General features: G+C 48.0%; 1 protein-coding gene across 1 annotated transcript; it reads right to left on the bottom strand.

Moving 5' to 3' along the window:
* Nucleotides 1-394: 394 nt before the first annotated feature.
* APH1A (aph-1 homolog A, gamma-secretase subunit) lies at nucleotides 395-16,320 on the bottom strand. The gene is made up of 7 exons (XM_054998804.1): nucleotides 16,198-16,320; nucleotides 13,776-13,946; nucleotides 12,601-12,674; nucleotides 11,609-11,731; nucleotides 10,701-10,828; nucleotides 3,477-3,600; nucleotides 395-2,012 (listed from the first exon to the last, which is right to left on the bottom strand). Exons 1-7 carry the CDS (start codon nucleotides 16,308-16,310, stop codon nucleotides 1,948-1,950), a joined length of 798 nt encoding a protein of 265 aa, XP_054854779.1. The 5' UTR covers nucleotides 16,311-16,320; the 3' UTR covers nucleotides 395-1,947.
* Nucleotides 16,321-21,688: the final 5,368 nt, after the last annotated feature.

The raw sequence follows: 21,688 nt of genomic DNA on the forward strand, positions 1-21,688 counted from the left end.
GTAGCCAGAATCTGCCCTGGAATGCCACGTCTGGGCTGGAGGGGGGAGACGGAGACCAGGGCCAGCTCTTGCTGCGTTCAGAGGAAGAAGAGTGTTTTCACCTGCTCCTCCCAACACATAAAAGATGCACACAAAGCAGGGGCTGGCTGTGGCTCAGTTTCCACCCCCCACGTTCAAAGGATCACAGCACAAGCGGGGAAGTCAGAAACACCCTTCCCAGGGCTGCCTCAGGGCACATGCGGAGCCCTAGGGGTACTAGACCCAGCTCCCTTAGCCCATGCCGGAGCTTCAGAGCAGAATCACACAGACTGAGCCATGCTCGGCTCTTGCAACGCAAGTGCCTTGCGAGTCCCGCTGAATGTTTTCCCCCAAGACAGCAGCCAAACGACACCTCCCAGTGCACCTCCACAAGCCCCACTGCAAGAGGAAATTCCTTTTATTCGTCATACCAAGGAGCTGATATTAAAAGGATTTGCACTTCAGTCATAAAGGATCAATACTTAGTCAAAGGAGCCAGTTTAAAAGCTGCTCGTGTATTACTAAGGCCACACGGTCACCTGCTGCAGAAGGAGAAAGTGCAATTCTCCCTCTCCTTCGAAGAGGGAAGAGGGAAGGCCTCGCTTTTCCTGAAGACGAGCGAGGGGCATTTCTGCTCTGGGAGGACTAAGAGGCGGGAGGAACTGACAACACGCACACTCGTACTCCCCAGCCAGAAGATGGCACTGAATCACCCAGCTGTGCCCATCCTGTCCTCCCAGAGACCTGGACATGCTTTCTGGTTGACCAACAGCCAATCCCTGCAGCAGCGACAGAGTTGCAAAAAGGCTGGAGTGACACAGGGCTCTCCTTCCCTATTCCCTCTGAACACATCAACAAGAGGAATTTGCCCGGCTTCCTTCAAGAAAAGGCTGTGGGACGCAGTGCTTGGAGCACAGCATGGGAGGGGCCAAGACCAAGTTGTTCCACAGGAGCTGGGCCTGTAAGCCAAAGAGCACAGCAGGCCTGTTGCTTTATGGAAACAAACAATACCGTTATCGATATCGTCCCAGAGTAAAAGACATATTTCTCAGCCAAACTGCTTGGGTTCCGTTCTAGCTGTCAGAGAGACAGTAAAAACAGAGAGGGCTCTTTCAAAAGGTGACAGAAAGATCCCAGGCAGGAGTTCTGCCTGGAAAACCTGAATGACCCCATTACCAAATTCAGGGTGTGAAGTTCTCTGCATACCTGTGAGCAGATGGCTGCAACTGAAGCAGCTCTGGCTGAAGAAAATTCCAGGGAGGAAAGAACGTCCAGAATCCTGAACTGAGCAAACTCTGGCACAAGTTAGGGTGGAATAAGACTCAAAAAACCCTAGCTGGCTCCTGTTTGCCAACACAGAGGCAAGAGAGGAGGGAATAGAAGGTGCAAAACAAGAATTCCCTGCAGTTTGCAGGGGGGATGGACCCCCCCCCCACAACTACCTAGTCTTAAGCATCCAGTTGAGCCAGTCACTGCCCAGGGAATGAATCCAGGTTGGACACGGCTCAGTTTAAATTACTACCTCCCAGTGCTCCATCACTCTTTGCAGATTAGAAATGGCTCAAAGCAGCTACAGGCCTCATCCAGCGTGACCTCATTGTATAAGTTACAAGGGCTGGGGTGAGAAGCTTCTACCACCAGCCACCCCACAAGAGAAGGGACAGTTAAACATTGCAATCTTCTGTAACAGACGCAATGGAAAACCTGTCGAAGAAAACAGAGTTCCTTGCCCACGGCAGGGCACAGGGCTGATAATCCTGTGGTCAAAGCGGGCTGTGCTTCTGACCCACCGTGACAGGTGAGGCTGGCAGCCACTGCCTCTGATCCTGGGGTTGTGCGTTCACTGGGGGGTACGCACTTCACAGCTGGCGAGAAAGGGGGCACATGGCACATGTGCCTTAAGGAGTGTCCCAGGTGCCAAAGCGACACTCAGTCTTCAGCTGGGCGCCGCAGCGTCGAGTACACCATGACAGAATCGCTCTCCTCCTTTTTGCCTGAAAGGGAAAGGGAAAGGAGCTCAGAATTTTGCATACCAGTGCCGGTTTGGCACCATGGGGAAGGAGTCGGTGCCACGTGGGCACGAAGCCCCGCCCGCTACCACTGCAAGAGGTATGTGGTCTCCCCCCCCCCTGCATCTTCCGAGTGGGATGAACTTGGCCACCGGAGACAATTTAGGGATGCTATGATCACAAGGGGGGGGGGACTCCTCACTGGTCTCCTAGAAACTGCCGATTCCAGGGACACTCTAGAAGTTAACTGAGGTGCGGCTTGTTCATTTTCAAATTAACCTTTCTGATCAAGAGGACTCAAAAGTTGGGCTTTTAAAAAAGATTTTAAAGGATTGCTGAATTGCAACTGATAACGAGGCTCAAGACAATGCGTCCCCCTGGACTGAATCGAGACCTAGGCTTCCTGTCTCATTACCAATGCCGATTTCTCCACACCCGCTGCCCCTCTGCATACCCCACCCTGTTCAATCACGCCTGCCTTTGTCATTCACCGGCTATTGTCATTCGGCTTCTGTAATCACTCCACTCGCCAAGATACAAGGACAGATGAATTCACATTCTAGCTGCCTCTGAAGAAGTGAGCTGTGGCTCATGAAAGCTCATATCCTACCCACTAATGTTGTTAGTCTTATAGGTGCTCCTGGACTCTTGCTCTTTTCTGTTTAAAAGATTCTGTAATTCTTCCTTTTTGTTTCAAGAAAACAAAATAATTTGGTAAGCTTTCGTAGATGCAGAAACTGGATTCAAACCAACATCCAACCACCAGCAGCATATTTGCCGGAGTAGGACAATTTATTTTGTTCCACCGGAGGGGCACTTGGGTGTTTATGGGCTGCTGAACACGTGAGCCTGCTGCCCTCCGAGTCAGACCCCCCGGCAATTAGTCTTGTCTCGTCTGCACACATCAATCTGCCTTATCAGGCGATCCATCGGTCAAGGCCAGTATTTTCTACTCGGACTGGCAGCATCTCTCCAGGACTTCAGACGGAGGCGGGCCACACCACCTACTGCCTAGTCTTTCTAAACCGGAGACGCCAGGAAGTGAACCTGGGACCTTTAAGACTAACCAACTTTACTGTAGCATAAGCTTTCGAAAACCACAGCTCTCTTCGTCAGATGCATCATTTGTAGCATAAGCTTTTGAGAACCACAGCTCTTTTCGTCAGATGCATCATTTGTAGCATAAGCTTTCGAGAACCACAGCTCTCTTCGTCAGATGCATCATTTGTAGCATAAGCTTTCGAGAACCACAGCTCTCTTCATCAGAGAGCTGTGGTTCTCAAAAGCTTATGCTACAATACAGTTGGTTAGTCTTAAGGATGCTACCAGACTCTTTACTATCATGCAAAGTAGATGCTCTGCCACTGAGCCGCAGCCCTGCCCCAAGGTCTAACCCTCCTGCCCTCCCCTTCCCAAACCTGCTGCCCAGACAGGCGTCATGACCCTCACAGGGGAGGCAGGCAAGGATGCTGTGCAGGGATCCTCCGGCTGTGAAGAAGGCCCAGGCCCCCGTGGAGACCGTGAGGAGGAAGAGGGGGATGAGGCTGGCTTCGTAGCAAGGGTTGAGGAATGTCTATGGAGGGGAGAAAGACAGACTTTCAGGTCATAATATCCACACACCCCTTTCCTGTTCCCCGTGCTGTCCTACTCGTATGAGCCTTTGTGCTGGGCCCTGTTAACTCCATGGCTGCCGACTGGCACAGCTTAGTAGGTAATTCTCTGCCACTGGCAAGGCCCAGAGAGGCCCTGCGTGGCTTAAGCCAACCTCTCCTGCCTCCCTCCCCACCCCATCCCACCCACCCCCAATCTATGAAGGAGAAGCAGGACCGCCCCCCCCCCCCTGAGATTCTGTAAACGGCTCCACATCACGCAGCGAAGTCTGAAGCACGTGTCCAAATGGACTGGAGTCCAGTGGCACCTGAGAGACCAACAAGATTTTGAGAGCTTTCAAGAATCTCATGCCTGAAGAAGGGAGCTGTGACTCTCTTGAAAAATTTTTTTTATTGGGTTAGAACATTTTTATTTTTACAATACCGTCAAATTTCCCCTAATTTTTCGTTTCTAACCCCCTCCCTTTCCCCCCCTTTTGTTGACTTCCAACAGCTTTCCCACCCTCTGTCCCTTTTCCCTTACTTCTATTAAATTCCTCTGTCTAAAACAGATATACATTCTCCATTATATTAAGCAGTACATCTTTAACTCCTTTACTTATTATACACCCAAACTATACGTCTTTAGATAAACAATTTATCCCATTTTCCAGTTTTGAGTATTTCTATATAAACCTATATATCATAAACCATAAAAATTTCCCACATTTAAATCAAACAATTTGATTTGTTCTCTATATATTACTCATTTCAACTTTTTATGGTAATTCTATATAACTCCTCGCATAATCAATCAATTTAACTCTTCTATACATTCAGTTTGGTGCATATAAATCTTATCAAAGAAAGAAAATATTGTTATTTACTCAATCCTCATGTTTAAACCTTATCATTAATTATTCTCTATCAATGTTCTATCAGTTAACCTATACATATCTATATATATCTCAATCAATTAATCTAACTGCTTATAAATTCACATTTCTCTTCCTCCCCCGGTAAAGTCACCCCTCTCTTTTATACTTTTATTATACTTCAGTAGTTCTCAAACTGCCACAGTTTTCCTCCCACCTCCCATTTCTTCTCCAGATATTGTTTCAGCTTCTCCCAGTCTGTGTTAAACTGCCCTGAGTCCAGATCTCTCAGTTTTCTTGTCATCTTGTCCATTTCAGCCATATACAGCAATTTGTAGATCCAATCTTCAATAGTTGGCACTTCTTGTACTTTCCATTTCTGTGCATACAAAAGTCTAGCTGCTGCAGTCATATAAAAAATCAACGTCCTATGATGGGCTGGAATTCCCTCCATTCCCAAGTTTAGCAGCAGGAGTTCTGGGTTCTTATTTATTTGAAACTGTAAAATTTCACTCATTTCTCTTATTATTTCCCCCCAGAACTGCCTAGCTACCTCACACGACCACCACATATGATAGAGGGAGCCCTCATGTTTCTTACATTTCCAGCATTTATTAGAAGTATTCAAGTTCCCTAGCGCAATCTTCTTTGGTGTCATGTACCAACGATAGATCATTTTGAAAATGTTCTCTTTAATATTAATGCATGTCGTTGTCTTCATTGTAGTTTTCCACAAGTATTCCCATGCCTCCATTGTTATTTCTTTATTGAAATTTATAGCCCATTTCACCATCTGTGTTTTAACTATCTCATCCTCAGTATACCATTTCAACAGTACTTGGTATACCTTGGATATTCTTTTCTTGTCTTCTTTAAGAAGGGTCTGCTCTAGTTCCGAGTTCTCTGTTCGTATGCCCCCTTTTGCAAAGTCCGAGTTGTATAAGTCTCTAATCTGTCTATACTGGAACCAATCATAGTTAGGTGATAGTTCCTCTTGCGTCTTTATTCTAAGTTTAGATACTTCAATCTTAGTTATTTCTTTATACGTTAAACATTGTTGTTCATTATCCACAGCTCTCGGATCTATCACCTCATATGGAACCACCCACAAGGGGGTTCCTTCTTGTAGGTAAGTTCTGTACTTCTTCCAGATTGTATATAGACTTCTCCTTACAAAATGATGCAGGAACATCGAGTTGACCTTTACTTTGTCATGCCATAGGTATGCGTGCCATCCAAAAATTTTTTTATATCCCTCTAGGGCTAATAGTTTCTTATTCTTTAATGTCATCCACTCTTTTAGCCAAACTAGGCAGATTGCATCATGGTAAAGTCTCAGATTGGGCAGTTGCATTCCGCCTCTCTCCTTTGCATCTTGTAGAACTTTTACTTTCACTCGAGGCTTCTTGCCTGCCCAAACAAAATCTGATATTTTCCTCTGCCATTTTTCAAATTGTTTAGAGTCTCTGATGATTGGTATTGTCTGTAACAAAAACATTACTCTTGGTAACACATTCATCTTAACTGCTGCAATCCTGCCCAACCATGACAAATTCAGTCTATTCCATTTGATCAAGTCTCTCTCTATCTGAGTCCATAATTTTTCATAATTATTCTTGAACAAATCTATATTTTTTGCAGTCAGCTCAACTCCCAAATATTTCACCTTACTAGTTACTTCACAGTCCGTTGTTTCCATTAACAATTGTTGTTTCTGCTTAGTCATGTTTTTACATAGTATCTTTGACTTCTTTTTATTAATGAAGAAACCTGCCAAGTTACCAAACTCCTTGATCTTATCTATCACTTTTGGCATGTTCTCCAATGGATCTTCTACAATTAACATTATGTCATCTGCAAATGCTCTAACCTTGTATGAATAGTCCTTTATTTTTATTCCTCGTATTTCCTCGTCTTGTCGTATTTGTATCATCAGAATCTCCAATACTAATATGAACAACAATGGAGATAACGGGCAACCTTGTCTTGTTCCTTTACTAATCGTCAATTTCTTGGTCAGTTCATCATTCACTACAATTGCTGCAGTCTGGTCCCTATATATTTCTTTAATTGCTCTGATGAATCTTTCTCCCAATTGTAGCTTTTCCATAGTGGCAAACAAAAAATCCCAGTTTAAATTGTCAAACGCTTTTTCAGCATCTACAAAGAAGAAACCAACCTCTTTATCGCAACGCTTGTCATAGTATTCAATAGCATTGATCACTGTCCTTAAATTGTCTCTTATTTGTCTGTCCGGCAAAAAACCTGCTTGTTCTTCCTCTATAACTTCCGAGAGCCACCCCTTCAGTCTCTCCGCCAATATCTTTGCAAAAATTTTATAATCATTGTTAAGTAATGATATAGGCCTGTAGTTTTTCACGCTAGTCAGATCTTGGCCCTCTTTTGGGATCAATGATATATTCGCTTCGCTCCAAGTGTCTGGAATTCTTTGATCCCTAAAAACTCCGTTCATCACCTCTTTTAGGAATGGTGCCAGTTCGTTGGCCATTGTCTTATAAAATTTAGCCGTAAGTCCATCTGGCCCTGGCGCCTTTCCTAGATTTGCGGATTGTATTGCCATATTTATTTCCTCGTCAGTTACTTCACTGTTCAACTTATTTCTCCAAGCTTCCGAGATCTCTGGAAGTTTGGTTTTCTCCAAATATGATGCTATTGATTCTTTGTTTACTTCTTTTTTATTATACAGCTTAGCGTAAAATTTATAAAAGGCTCTGCTAATGGTAGTCTGCTCCAAATACGTTTTATTTTCTTCACAAATTTTATTTATTATTTTCTTTTCCCTTTTCTTCTTTAATTGCCATGCCAAATATTTCCCAGGTTTATTAGCACCCTCAAAAGCTTTTTGATTCAGTCTTTTAAGGTTCCACTCCAATTCTTTATTACTCATTGCTGTTAACTGTTCTTGAAGAATTTTGATTTCCTGATGTATTTTCTTTTTCCCTGGTCTCTTTTTTAACTGTACTTCTTTGGCCTTTATTTTCTCCTCAATCTCTTGTCTTTTCTCCTCTTTCTTTTTCCTTGCTCTGCCATTTAAGTCCATTAGTATGCCCCTTACAACCGCCTTATACGCGTCCCAAACTTTACTGGTTGGTACTTCTTTATTCACGTTGTATTGTATAAAAAACTTAGTCTCTCTTCTCAATGTTTCCATATTCTCACTTTCCTGTAACAAGTCCTCATTTATTCTCCAGGCTTTCCTTTTTCTCCTTTTTCCAAATTTCCACATAATTGGGTTGTGATCTGAGCCTACCATCGGCATTATTTCTACCTCCTTAGTCCATAACGCTAAGTCCTTTGAGGCCCAGATCATATCAATTCTTGATAATGTAAGATGCCTTGCAGAATAAAAAGTAAACTGTCTGGTTTTAGGATATTCTCTCCTCCATACGTCTTCGAGAGTCTCTTGTTGAATCAACTCAAAAAAAAACTTTGGCAACAGTCCTCTTTTCTTTTGTGCTTTTGTAGTCTTTTTGTCTAGTTCCAAATCTGTCACTCCATTGAAATCTCCAGCAAGAATTATCTGGTCATATACAAGATCGTCTAGGTGCTTCCTTAAGTCCTCAAAGAAGCTTTCCTTTGCACCGTTAGGTGCATAAAGTCCGACTACCAACACTCTCTTTAAGTTCCAATTACATTCCACTGCTACAAATCTAGCTTCCACATCTCTCATAACAAATTTTGGCTGCAGCTCCTCTTTTATATACAACACCACTCCTCTTTTTTTCTTGTTGGAAGCCGCTACAAATTCTTTGCCCAATTTTCCAGATTTTAAATATTTTACATCCTGTTTTCTAATATGGGTCTCCTGCAAACAAACAATATCACATTTTTGTTTTAGTAGCCAATGAAAAATATTTTTTCTCTTATTCGGTGAGTTTAGTCCATTTACATTCCAAGATAATACTTTACACTCCATATTCATGATTTTGTTGGTAAGTCTTTTTCATTGTCCTTAATAAATCTCTCCATCTCCCGCTCAGATCTGATACGCTTTTTTGCCCCTCCAAACTCAAAGGACACTCCTTCCGGTAACTCCCATCTGTACCTAATGTTCATGTCCTTCAAAGTCTGAATTAGCACTCTATATTTTTTCCTGTCCAGTAACACTGATCTGGGCAATTCCTTCATTATGATAATCGTCTTGCCATCAATCTCCAATGGATCTTGAAATTGTTTTGTCACAATCCTCTCTTTCATATTTCTAGTTGTAAACTGCACGATCACATCCCTTGGTAGTTTCCTCTGGGTTGCAATTCTCGAGTTCACACGATACGCCACATCTAGGATAGCCACAATTTCCTCCTCCTCCTTCCCCAGGTATTCAGCCAACACCTCAGTCATCTGTTCTTGCGCTGACTTCCCTTCAACTTCTGGCAGACCACGAAAACGAAGCTGCTTCTCCATGTGTTTAGTTTCTGCAACTGACATCCTCCCCTTTACCAATCTCATCTCTGTTTGTTGCGTTTCTATTAAATTCTCCATCGCGTCTTCTACTGTTTTGACTCTCTGTTTCGTTCCTTGTAATTCACTGCTAATCGTTTCCACGCCTTTTTTCACTTCTGACAGCTCCGACTTTACTGTCTGTGTAACTTCTTTGACCTCTTTAATAAGCTCCAATTTCGTGTCCTTAAGTTCTTTCATCATGTCTATAAGTTTTTTGTCCAAATTTTCTATTGCCGATTGCCACTCTTTTTTCGACATCGTGGGGCTTGCTTTAGCTCGCTCCCACGAATCTGCTCTCTTCCTCAGCTCCGTGGCGTATAATTAAACGTTTTCCTTTTTTTCAAGTGTCCCAATCTTTGCCAAAATTAATTTTTTATATCCAAAATGTCGGGCGTCTTTTCTCTATGGTTTCTCTATGTTATTATAATCCAAGATGGCCTACTTCCTCTTCCGCTGAAGCCACGACCCTTCCACTTTCAAAAATGGCGATTCCCCACTTCCTGTCCCTTGGCAAGGGCCGCTTCCCTCCAGCCACTCTATTGTTGTTACGCACTTCCTGTCTCCCGTCTTCCCACAGCAGGTCTCGCGATGGTGTCTTTTTCCCACAGCTCCAAAACCACAGGTATTCAAAACAATAGTCCGATTTTTGTAATAACTTCTTTAAACTTAGTCTCTTTTAAAATACAACTCCTGCCGAGTCTTCACCTCCTTTTCACTAGTCTGTTGCAGTTTAAAAATCTACTTTCTTTCCTCTCTGTTTTTGTCAATCTGTCCCGTTTCAAGAGATAGCGATCTTTACCTTCTCTTCAACTTTCTCGGGTTGTAATCGCTGTTTCGATCTTAAATTCTCCTCTCAACTTCCCTCCCCGATCGAAGCTTGGGTATGTAGGTCTTATGCCAGCCGAATTGGCCCCAAAATTGCCGCAGAGATTATAGCCGACCCGTCGCAAGGTGGGACCTCAAGGATCGGGGGGGAGACTCCTTGTGTAGAGCCCCCCCTCGTCCGAGATCTAGCTCACCCTAGGGTCTTGAGCGTTCTTTGCCTGCTCCCCGCCTGAGAGCAGTCGGCCGCGGGTTATTTTCACCCCTCCGGCCGGTTAAAACGGCAATCCGGTCAGCTCCGCAAATGGAGCTGCGTTAGACCTCCATGAATCCCAAACCGGAAGTCGGGAGCTGTGACTCTCGAAAGTTTACACCCTGAAAGCCTCGTTGGTCTGTCAGGTGCCACTGGACTCCAGTGTTGCGGTTCTACTGCAGACCAACATGGCCACCCACCTAAAGTATCCAAATGCGAACAGCCGAGCACAGCCTGCTTAAAGCTTTGTTGGTCATGCTGAGAATTCCAGTATTTAAAAAGAGGATGTGGGAGAAAGATGGAGATTTCAAAGTACCAAAGCCAGGCCATTTGCAGGCCCCCAGTTTCGGAAGGGTCAGCCACAGCCACTGGGGGGCGGGGGGCATTATTTGATTTTCAAGGGAAATGGGCCAAGTACTATTTTTTGTTTCGCAGATCCCTGTTTGGTGCTTTAAATTTGTTCTTCCGTTAATCCCTCTGTGACCATAATTGCCTTAACATATTAGCCAAAGTTGGTTTTGCAAACTTATCTAGGCATCCTGCCCCAGAGGAAATCTCTGGATTCCGTTTCTGCAAATTCTATCAAGGGAACCGAAGAACACGGAAGACTGCGGCATTCACCCAGAAGTCCCTGGGGACTGGGGGGAAAGCACAGCCCCCATCCACTCACCAACCCAGATGTAAGCAGATGGCTGGCGACCACCAGCCCCAGCGTCCCATAACGTCCCTTCTCACAGGCGTCAAAGAAGATCGTCCCCCAGAAAGTATGCAAGAAAACCACGGCCATGGTCAAGAAAGCTGGGGGGGGGGAGAAAGGGACGCCCAGTCAGAGCGAGCTGAGACACCCCTCCAGGCATGCGGCACTCCACCCCTTGCCCAAGCCAGCACTGAACAAAAGACACAGTAAATATCACCTGCAACGGCTCCGTGCTGCGTAGAGATTCCATCAGACCTCACTCAGCAACCAACTCTACCATCCGCTCCAAGCTAGTCCCTCCCCACCCCTCTTTGCTTCGGAGCAGAGGAGCAGGGGCCAGCAAGTATTCCCCTGGCCCAGGGCTCCCACAGCCCACCCCTGATCCTGCCTGGATGCATTAAATGTTATTTATAGTCTGCCTTTCTCTCCGAGACCCAAGCCCCCTCCTGATCAACATTTCTTCGATATGGGAGGAATTACCGAGCAAGTGGGGGTGGAAGAAGGAAGCCCTCCTGCTTACAGTCGGCACTATGGTTTTCAAAACTGCCCTGCCAGAGTGAGGCTGGATAGTGTAATGGTTAGAGTGCTGGGCTAGGGATCAAATCCCCACTCAGCCACGGAAGCTCATCAGCTGCCCATTCACGCTCTCAACTACCTAGCAGGGTTGCTGTGAGAGTAAAATGCAGAAGGGAGAGTGTCACAAATGCTGCTCTGAACTTCTCGGGGAGAGAGCAAGAAGAAAACACACAGGTGCCATTCTCACGCGATGAAGAACGACTCGCCCGAAGCCATGCAAACTATCCAGGGCAGAAGGGGAGCCCCGACCCCCGACCACTCAGCCAAAAGAGCAGTCTCCGTCTCCCCTCTTGGTCTGACATTACCTGATGTGATGAAGTAGTGGGGGGAGTCCCCGTGGATTCCCACAGTGCCTGGCCCGATGGAATCTGCCAGGATATTGATGACGGAGAAGACGCCGCTGATGATCCCAAAGGACAGCCCCGACACTACACGGCAGAGAGAAACAAACAAGCCCCTTAAGAGCCTCCGAGTGGCACTGCAGGAGTGGACCGAACGCCCGTCTGCTTTGGTCGCCCTCTGCGGGGCACGGATGCCAAAGCCTCCCTCTGCAGTTGCCCCTCAGTGCTGCCATCCAGAGGGTTTCTGGAGGTGCCATACAGTTGCTCTGGTCAAAAGCTGTTGATGGAACTCTCCTCAGTGAATGAACGGGAAGAGGAGGCAGGATTAGAACCCACAGCCCACAGAATAAAGAGCACTCCTATAACCACAAACCAAAAGGGCACTCCACTTTTGGAATGGGAAAATAACAACAAGAAGCGTGCTTATATACGGCCCTTCTGGACAGATTAGTGCCACACTCGAAGTGGGGAACAAAGTCAGTGTTATTGTTATCCCCACAATGCAGCTGGGGAGCTGGGCTGAGGGGAGTGGCTTACCCAAGATGCACCTGCTGAGCTCATGGCAGTAGAGGGAGCCGAACCAGCAGAGGGCTGATTTGCAGCCCAGCCACTTAACCACTATGTTACAGCAGCTCTCAGAACCTCACAGTACCAATTTGTACGCAATGCCATAAGCAAAATGCTCCAGGAAAAATCCACTCAAGAGGTCTTAATTAGCTTTCTGAACCAGAGAACAAGCACTTTGCTTAGGAGAAAGCGAAGCAGGGATAAAGTCTTCAGGAAAAAAACCAGATCCGGAGGTCTGACCAGCTTCTGCCACAGTTTTATCCCTTATGGGCAGCAGCCATTTAAGGCTTCTTTGGGACTGGCACACGGGCTATCTGTTCCTGGGAAGGGGCTACTGACTGAGGCCCAGAGGGAGACGTACAAACGGAGGCAACCAGCTATTCGCTCACCATAGGCCATCTGCTTGATTGAGATGGGGGGCCGGCCGTCTTCACTGAGGGCCACCAAGCCTTCATCTGCTTTCCTAAGGGCAAGAGTCAGGGTATGAGTCGAGAGTTCAGGAGCACAGCAAACCCTCTTAGGCTGGGGTCACCATCCTAACCTTACTCAGGAACGAGAGCCAGTGCCCTACATGGTGTTTGTTCCTAAGTAAACACGTGCAAGACCACACAAGCACAGCTGCACCCAGGCTGGAGGCATATCGTGCACTTTGGTGATTCCAACACACAGAGAATTTGGAACACTTCAAATGCCAGCATCCAAGTTTCTAGTCTTCATGACCGCCAAGGTCATAAGGTAACGTGGGATTTCAAGTGTCATGTGCCCTCCTTGCCCCTTCCCATGGCTCGCAGAAGCAGGAGAACATATACTCAATGCATGCATGTTTCTTTAATTTACCAAGTTAAGGTTACGATTACAATTTTCTGGGCGCAGATACTGAGTTGTCTAGGCAAAGAGTTTGGCACTAACCAGAAGAAGCCCTAACTCTCCGAGCTGCCTTTTTACGCCTCTGCCAGACTTAAAGCTCGCCACTACTCCTCGGTCTTCCCTCTTGTTATTCTCCATCTGAGTCCGTAGAAGCTCTTACTGCCCCCTGCCCTTGTTCAGGGTCAAGAGAGGACCTGAGAGCTATCATTCATTGACTGATAGATTCCATCTATATTGCACTCTATATGATTTTATTGAATTATTTTATATCTAAATGCTGTTTTAATGTTGAAATGTTTTCATATTTTCATGCTCGCCACCTTGGCGGTGCTATTTGGTCAAAAGGCAGCATCAAAACCTCCATGAGGGCTAGAGAGTTGGTTGTTCCAACGGAGACATGGATTGTCAAAGGAACATTAAGATCTATGCTAAAAGATTAAACATTTAACAATATGATCAAAAGCGTACAACTGACACCCGATTAAAAAAAAAAACTTTTCTCGAACACGTACCTACAAGACGATTATACCTATACCAAACTGATTTAATGGTCATGGCACCAAATAGGAGAATTCTGGGAAATGTAGTTCTCTATGGAAGAATGTTCAGCATCCCCAGAATTCTCGGAGAGGAAGCCATGGCAGACAAACCTTTTAAAAACACCAGCAAGTCCCATTGCCTAAAGAGGCTCTCTTACTTGAGTAGTTTGAAGTATGCAAAGCGAAAGGCTTCTTGCAGCAGGACAGAGACCGCTGCCCCAAACAGCAGGAGGCCGTACTGCAGCTGCCCGTTATCCCGGTCACTCAGCTGCACCGAAATAAACCAGATCAAAGAAGCCAGGAGGAGGGAGACCAGCCAGAAAAAGGCACTGGATAATAAGGGGGAGGGGGGAGAGAAAAACATGGTTATGACAGCTATCAGCAGGGCTGTGTGCACTTCTTTAAAAAGTCAGAACTCTGCCTTAAGGCAACCTATGTTGTACAACCGGCACAAACTACGTAAGTCAAGCACATTCCTTTTGCATCAGAGATTCTGCTCTCGCTAGTCCCAGGAAAGGGATAAAAAGCTGTGCAGGGCACCGAAGCACGTCCCCCTGGAAATCTGGCACCGTTCCTGAGATCTCTGTCATTCTCAATGTGCTTTTAAACAACTCAAAACCTCCCGACTAGAAGCTTTTCTTACAAAGCCGATACTCCACTTGGCTGGTTTTCTGCACAATTCCACCGGCCACACGGCCCTGGAATGCCTGGGACCTCCGTTCAGGCATAAAGCAGGCACAAGAGGGGCACAACCTGACTGGATTGGGGTGAATTATATAAAACGGGGGAATGGAGGGTATTACGAGTTACACGCTGGCATCAGGGGGCTTTGCAGGAGCACAAGGCAGGTCCCTGCCCTGAGCAGTTTCCAGACACAAATGGAAATTGCCGGGAGGGAGGGAGGCTTCCCCACCGATAGCTTGTTGCTTTTGGGGACAGGGATCCTTTCAGCCTCTCTGCACCCAATGGGATGAAAGGGTACCACCCCCATCACACAAATCCAGGGGCACCCAGAGCGCTGCCACCACAAACTTGCGCTTGGAGTAGCATGCCCAGTGTCCTCCAGTCCAGGCACTGGTGGCCACCACTGGAAACCAGGCTGATTCAGCCCCACAGCAGGCCCCAGGAGCCTTCAGCCAGCAGTCTGGGAAACCTCGCGGGCCGGGGCTGTGCCGGATGTGGCTCCTCTGAGGCACTGAGGGGAAGCTGGGCCAAGGCCGGCTGGCCAAGGAGAACCAGAAGCAGAAAACGGTGATTTCCTTGTGCCAACAGTGCTCTCCTGACTGGCGCGTGCGTGTGTGTGTGGGGCTTTGTGTCCGTTGTCTCATAGTTGCGCAAGACTCTTGAAATAACACCAACGCCCTTCCTACTTCCTCAGGCGGCAGAAACACAACAGGCGCTTTTAACCAGTTTTGCTCTTATCAGTGCGTGTGTGTGTCCGGCGGAGGGTTGTATTCCCCCCTTCCTGCCACACTTTTATTTCCCAAACCTCATGCGCGTATCAGCGGGGTAGAGTTATGAGAGAGCATGAACAAGGAGAGGCTGGCATGCCAGGGACGGAGCCCCAGAGCCAATCCCCCCCCCTCAAACGTAGGAAGAGAGGCCTGGCTGAAATGTGGCAGCGATGAGGAGTGAGGACAGTTTCCGGCAGGGCCTGGAGAGGCCACGCATGTGTGCGCCACACCTCACAGGGAAATGCTTTTGTCTCACAAGCCGCATGTTTAGGGCTCACCTGACGACAAAAAGAAAGAGGGACCCACGTTCATCCCCACTGCGCAAGCAAGGGCGACTTCCTCCCCCCCCCCCGAAAAGAGGGATGGTGGGGCGGGGCGGGGCGGGGCGGGGGGTCCACAGAAGAGGGCCCCCGCGGCTCTCTCTGGCTGGGCATCAACTGCAAGGGGCCTGGACGGCTGGCGGACTGTTCCCGTCACTTGAGAGAAGGAAGCTCAGAAAAGGGAATCTGGGTCGTGGCCACAAAGGACCTGGTTACTGGGGTGGGGGTGGCGGCGCCAAAGCGGGTGCCGGGGGGGGGGGGTTCTGCAGGCTTCCTTAAGGGGGAACTTCCTGAACTCCCCCTCGCCTCTCTCCAGCCCTACAAGCGGCGGTGGGAATGCCACCACTGCCCTGCCGAGAGGAAGTCCTACTCCAAAAGAACCTCCCCACTCTCTCCTCTGCCGCTAAACGTAGCCCAGATGCCCAGGGCATTCCTGCCAGGGAACCCCATGCGTGCCAGCATGCTGGTTGGCACCCCCCGCCCTTCTTTCCATCCGCCAGAGGCAGGGAAGGGGGCTTCCTTCGGTGGGAGGGGGGAACCCTGCAACCCTGCCCAGTGGGGGGGGGGTCTGCCCCATCCCACCCTCCATGGTACAGCGCCACTCTCCAAGTAGGGCCTGGAGATCTCCCGGAAAGCCAACTGAGCTCCAGACTACAGAGATCAGCTCCCCTGGGGGAAGCGGCTGCTTCGGAGGGGCATTCTACCCCGCTGGGGTCCCTCCCCAGGCTCCCCCCCCCAACCTCCCGGAAACCCCCACGGAGTTGGCAACCCCACTCCCGCGGGCCCCCGCCCGGCCCCCGGCTGACCCGGCCACCAGCACGATGACGCGCAGCGGGTCTCCGGCCACGGTCAATAGGCAAAGCGCCAAGGCCGGCCCGAAGGCGATGAAGGTGCAGCCGAAGAAGACCGCCGCCCCCATCGCCCGCCTGGCCGCGGAAGGAGCCGCCAGCGGAGCCGGCGGCAGGACAAAGCCCGGAGGGGGGCGGAGCAAGCGCCGGGGCATGCTGGGAGTTGTAGTCGCGCGGCGGGCAGGTATCTAAACGGTGCAAGTCTAGGCAGAGTTCTGCCGGTCTAAGCCCATCGATTTGAATTGGCGTAGACTGGTCTAACTCTGCTTAGGGTTGCACGGAAGGTTCTTGCTGCAAAGGGCGCAGGGAGAGAGGGTTTGCTCTTGTTTTACTGGGAAGAGTGGCGCTTTGTCCCCAAGAAAGCAGAGGAGTTAGCCGTGTTAGTCTGTAGTAGCAAAATCAAAAAGAGTCCAGTAGCACCTTTAAGACTAACCAACTTTATTGTAGCATAAGCTTTCGAGAATCACAGTCATAGATCCAGAGGAGTTAGCTGTGTTAGTCTGTAGTTGCAAAATAGTAAAGAGTCTAGTAGCACTTTTAAGACTAATCAACTTCATTGTAGCATAAGCTTTTGAGAACCACAGCTCTCTTCGTCAGATGCATCGTCAGATCTGACGAAGAGAGCTGTGGTTCTCAAAAGCATATGCTACAATGAAGTTTAGTCTTAAAGGTGCAGCTGGACTCTTTATTATCAGAACGAATGGTCACTGTTAAGGAATTTTCTTTGGATTTGGGGTTTGGGAGAGTCCTCCCACAGTCACCAGTTGCACCACAGTCAAAAAACTGCAGGTCAGCTGGTACCCAGTCCCCGGCAGGCCACCCTGATCCATGGCTCAGCCGGCATCTCTCAAGAGCTACGTGGGGCTCAGCCACAAGGGGTCACTCCTGCCCACCGTGCCTTTCAGAGCGGTCCTTGAACTGGCACGGGCAATACCTTTCATTTGCCTTTGTGGGGGCAACTATGGGTAAGGAGCACGTTCCAAATGCATGGACCGAAGGAACAGTCTGAAATGCAGCAAACGAAACGGAGATGGCCGACCCTTTCCCTTTTCATATACAGGCAGAAAAATGAGGGTTGCCAGTTTTTGAACCGGCACCTGTAGCTGTGCCTTTACCAGCAATTTGAGCTGCCCAGGCCTATCGCCATTAAAAGCTTCACACTTTATTTCTCCACAAAACCACACACATTTCTGCAAAGCTTCCTGTTTATTTCAGATGAAGAAATGGGTTTCAGAGGTGTAAAGAAAACAGACGCGAAGGAACAGAAACATTGACTCGGTTAGTTGTTGGCCGGCTTGCCCTCTAACTGTTGCTCAAACACGGGCCCTTTAACGTCTCTCTGGTCTGCTTAAGGCACAGAAATGGGCAGCTCATGCAGAAAGGTCGTTCTCAAAGAGCAAGTGAGAAACTAGACGTCTTGTTGTCTTTCAGTAAAAGGAACAAAACAAGGAGGAGTGTGCGTGCGTGCCCATATTTAGCTTATGGGAGGTCCTCAGGAAGTGGATGCTGGACTAATAACTTCATTTACAGAAATATTTGCACTCTTTTTTAGCCTGGCAAAGGGATCTTACATAAAAATGAAAATTTGCAGTCTGTTCCAATTTAACGACATTGTAAAACAAAACTAAGATAAAACCGAGCCCCTGCAAGCATTTTATACCACCAAGACCTCCCTTGGCAAATAAAAGTGTTGACAAACCTCTGGAAAGTCCACAGTGAGCTGACCTGGTAAGCATCCCTAGGCAAAGAGTTCCAGAAGGAGGGTGCCACTTTGGAGAAGGCCCTGTCCTTTTGGGCTCCCAGCCTAGCCTCAGACGGGGAGCCTTCGAAGGAAGCCCTCCCCAATGCTCTTGGCATTCCTTCAGACCACCTTCTGGTATGTTGCGGCTCACCTTCCTCCTGCCCCTGCATTCCCTCCTTCCTCTTTTCTCTGTGGGATTTTGCTCTCACAGCAGAATGGGAGGCCTGTTTGCCAATGCCGGGCCAGAGCAGGAGCACCTGCTGCCGCGTGGCCTCCTGCAACTTCAAAACTTCTCTCCCGGGATGTCGTCACCCCCAGGATGCCAAGCGACAATCCTGCCTGCCACACAAAACCTGGGTCAATTGTAAAGAAATGCCTCACCCTTTCAGACCACGGGACCGTTCAGACTAGCGCCACCCACTCCAACAGGCAGCAGTTCCCCGAGCCCTCCAGGCAGAGAATGCCGCAGAAAAGCTCACCTGCCCCGCTGCCCATCTCCCCTCCCACAGATGGCTGTGGAGCTGCTGTGGCCCACTTGCGGGGGGGGGGGATGAAGCTGCTGCCCAGTTGTGGGTCACAGGCCGCCAGCCGACACCCACTGGTGGAATTCGGCTAAGAGGGCCGCTGGGTGGGTGAGAGGTGATCTCTCGTGAGGAAACCTCCAACTGCCAGCCTCCCCCTCTTTCACACAGCAGCCCTGTCCTCTTTTGGACCAGTTCCCTTGAGCCAGCCCTGCTGCTGCTGGTGCCAGCTGGTTATCTGGGTAGACTCTTTTGCCAAGCAGAAATTCAACAGGTGAATCTTCCCTCAGATAGAGGAGATGGGGAACGGGTTCTATGCAGAACTTTCCTTTCTCCTCCACATAAAGTTATAAAAGGTACATGAACTCTCTCAGGAAGCAAAGATGGCAGCTTTACCAGCTGCTCTGTCTCCTGCGAAGCAAAGTTGAGGTGGAAGCTGGTTGCCAACCTCCAGGTGCGGCCTGGCGATCTCCTGGAATTAAAACTGATCTCCAGGCAACAGTGAGAAGGTGGCTGCTTTGGAGGGTGGGTTCTGTGGCATTATGCTCTGCTGAGGACCTTCCCCTCCCCAAACCCCCATCTTCCCAATGCTCTGCTCCCAAATCTCAGCGAATTTCCCAACCGCAAATTAGCAGCCCTCGTGCTATCAACTGAGGAGATTTTGAGAGTGAAGGAACTCCCGGCCCATCAGATCTCATTTTCGATTCCTTGCCCTTTGTTAAAAACAAAACTTATGCCTGTTTCTTACTTCTGTGCGGAAAGATATTAATAAATATCCTGCCTCAACAACCCTGCCTCTCTGTGTGGTTTCCCTGTCCTGCCTGGGAGCCACAAGCAGAGCCCAAGTGGCTGGGAGACGGACACCACAAGGGCTGTTTTCGGAAGTGCCCAAACCCCTTGAGTGACGTTCAGATTTCAACCCTTGCAAAACGCAGCTCAGCTGCAGCAGCCGTTTTAGTCTCCAACCTGCATTATGGAGGGGGAAAGGGGTGGGGGTGGGGTTGCTTCAGTGTGTGCTTCAGGATGAGAACTTCTCTGCTCAATATTTGTCACAAGGTCCTGCAAAGAGCTGAAAAGGCAGTTACAGTTGGCCTTCCATTGTTTTTCCTGTTCCTCAGGGAACCGCTCCGTAGCTTGCTTGGCATGACTGTAAACACGATGAAAGAGAAAAGAAAGAATTGCCTCAGGAATTTCAAGGAAATAAAAAGTTGATGCACGTGTGTGAGTTCCTTCTTACACTGGAGAGCCTGTTTAGTGTAGTGGTTAAGAGCAGCAGGACTCTAATCTGGAGAGCCAGGTTTGATTCCCCACCCCTCCGCTTGAAGCCAGCTGGGTGACCTTGGGTCAGTCACAGCTCTCTCAGAGCTCTCTCAGCCCCACCCACCTCGCAGGGTGATTATTGTTCTCAGGGCTTTTTTTCAGGGGGACAGCGGGGGAACGGAGTTCCAGAACCTCTTGAAAATGGTCACATGGCCGGTGGCCCCGCCCCCTGATCTCCAGACAGAGGGAAGTTTAGATGGCCCTCCGCGCCACCGAGCGGCGCGGAGGGCCATCTAAACTCCCCTCTGTCTGGAGATCAGGAGGCGGGGCCACAGGCCATGTGACCATTTTCTCCCAGGGCAACCCACTGAGTTCCACCACCTCTTTTCCCAGAAAAAAAGCCCTGATTGTTGTAAAGATAACAATAACACACTTTGTAAATTGCTCTGAGTGGGCGTTAAGTTGTCCTGAAGAGCAGTATATAAATTGAATGTTGTTGTTGTTGTTGTTGTTGTTGTTGTTGTTGTTGTTCTCAGGCAGAAAATCGGAAGTATTAAGGAGGAAGTCAAAAGATTTGTGATCAGTTAAATTATAGGCAGCACACACCCCCTTGGGTTATCTCTAGATTTCTCCAAAGGCAAAAACAGAAGTCCCTGACATTGGCTCAGCTTCCCACAGTTGCACCCACCATCCCGTGTTGGAATGACAAAGGTGCCTTCAAGCTCAAAAAGGGTGGAGGCTCCTGATCTAACTCAAGGATGGAGAGACGTCCAGAGAACACATGTTGCTCCCTGGGAGGATGGAGAGAGAGAAGAAAGAAAGAGAGAGGTAGCCAGAATGAACCCCCTAAGAATAGCAACCTGAAGTCAAAGTAGGGTTGCCAGGCCACAGCCAGCACCCCCTGAGAGGATGTGGGGCTGCGCCTGGTGTGCCAGCATTGTGCCGGCACACTAATGACACTTCTGGTAAAAACAGATAAAATCATAGAGTTTTTGCAAAATGCTAGAGAGTCTGCCATGACACGTCTAGTTTTTACCAGAAGTGACATGAGCAGAAAGATATTAATAAATATCCCACCTCGTTTCCTTCCAGTAGGAGTGAGTTAACTTTGACTGGGCATAGGACAGACCCTGAAGCTGTTTAACATGGAGTTGGGCCCAGATCTAAGGGAAAAGGACACCCCTGCATATATGGTGGGATTGTCCCAATGTGAGAAAATTGTAACAAGATTTATGTAGAATACAGAGAAATAGTAGTAGCCAGAACCATAGAAATACTAGGTTGTAAGGTGCCATGTAGGACAGATAAAGAAAAAGCTGGGGCAGCCATGAAGGAACTAGGGAACCAAGATCAAGATAATCCACACTGTGGTATTCCCCATTTATTTTATTTATGTCATTTATAGTCTACTTTTCTCACTGAGAATCAAGGCAGATTACACAGTGCAAGATTAGCACATTCAGTATCAAGAATATTTACTGTGTATAGAAGTGAGAGTTGGAGAATAAAGAAAACTGACAGGAAATTTTTTTCTTTTTTTAAATTTTTAATATCTAACATGGAAAACTACAAAAGACTACAAAGATATAAGGGAAAAAGGGGGGACTGGGGAAAAGGGAAGAGCAACATATAAACAAAAAACGTACACTACTCTACATGTCTTGTATTCCCTTCATGCTGCAATTTTTCTTTAAAGTTAACTTTCTAATATGCTATCAGATTGGTAGATCTTATACAATACAGACTACATTCAGGATCAGGTCTTCTCCCCCCCCCCCCCCCGCGTCTCAGTTTCAGTTGTCTCTGCGCAGCTGCAGCAGCTGCGCTCATTCTCTCCTCCCCCCCACTTTCCCCTTCAGACTTTGAACTTTCTTCTTGCTGAAACTCGTGATGGTTGAACAAAAAGTCCCTCAGCTGTACTTCCGAT

This window comes from Eublepharis macularius, chromosome 1 (assembly GCF_028583425.1).
Source record: "Eublepharis macularius isolate TG4126 chromosome 1, MPM_Emac_v1.0, whole genome shotgun sequence".
NCBI lineage: Eukaryota > Metazoa > Chordata > Lepidosauria > Squamata > Eublepharidae > Eublepharis > Eublepharis macularius.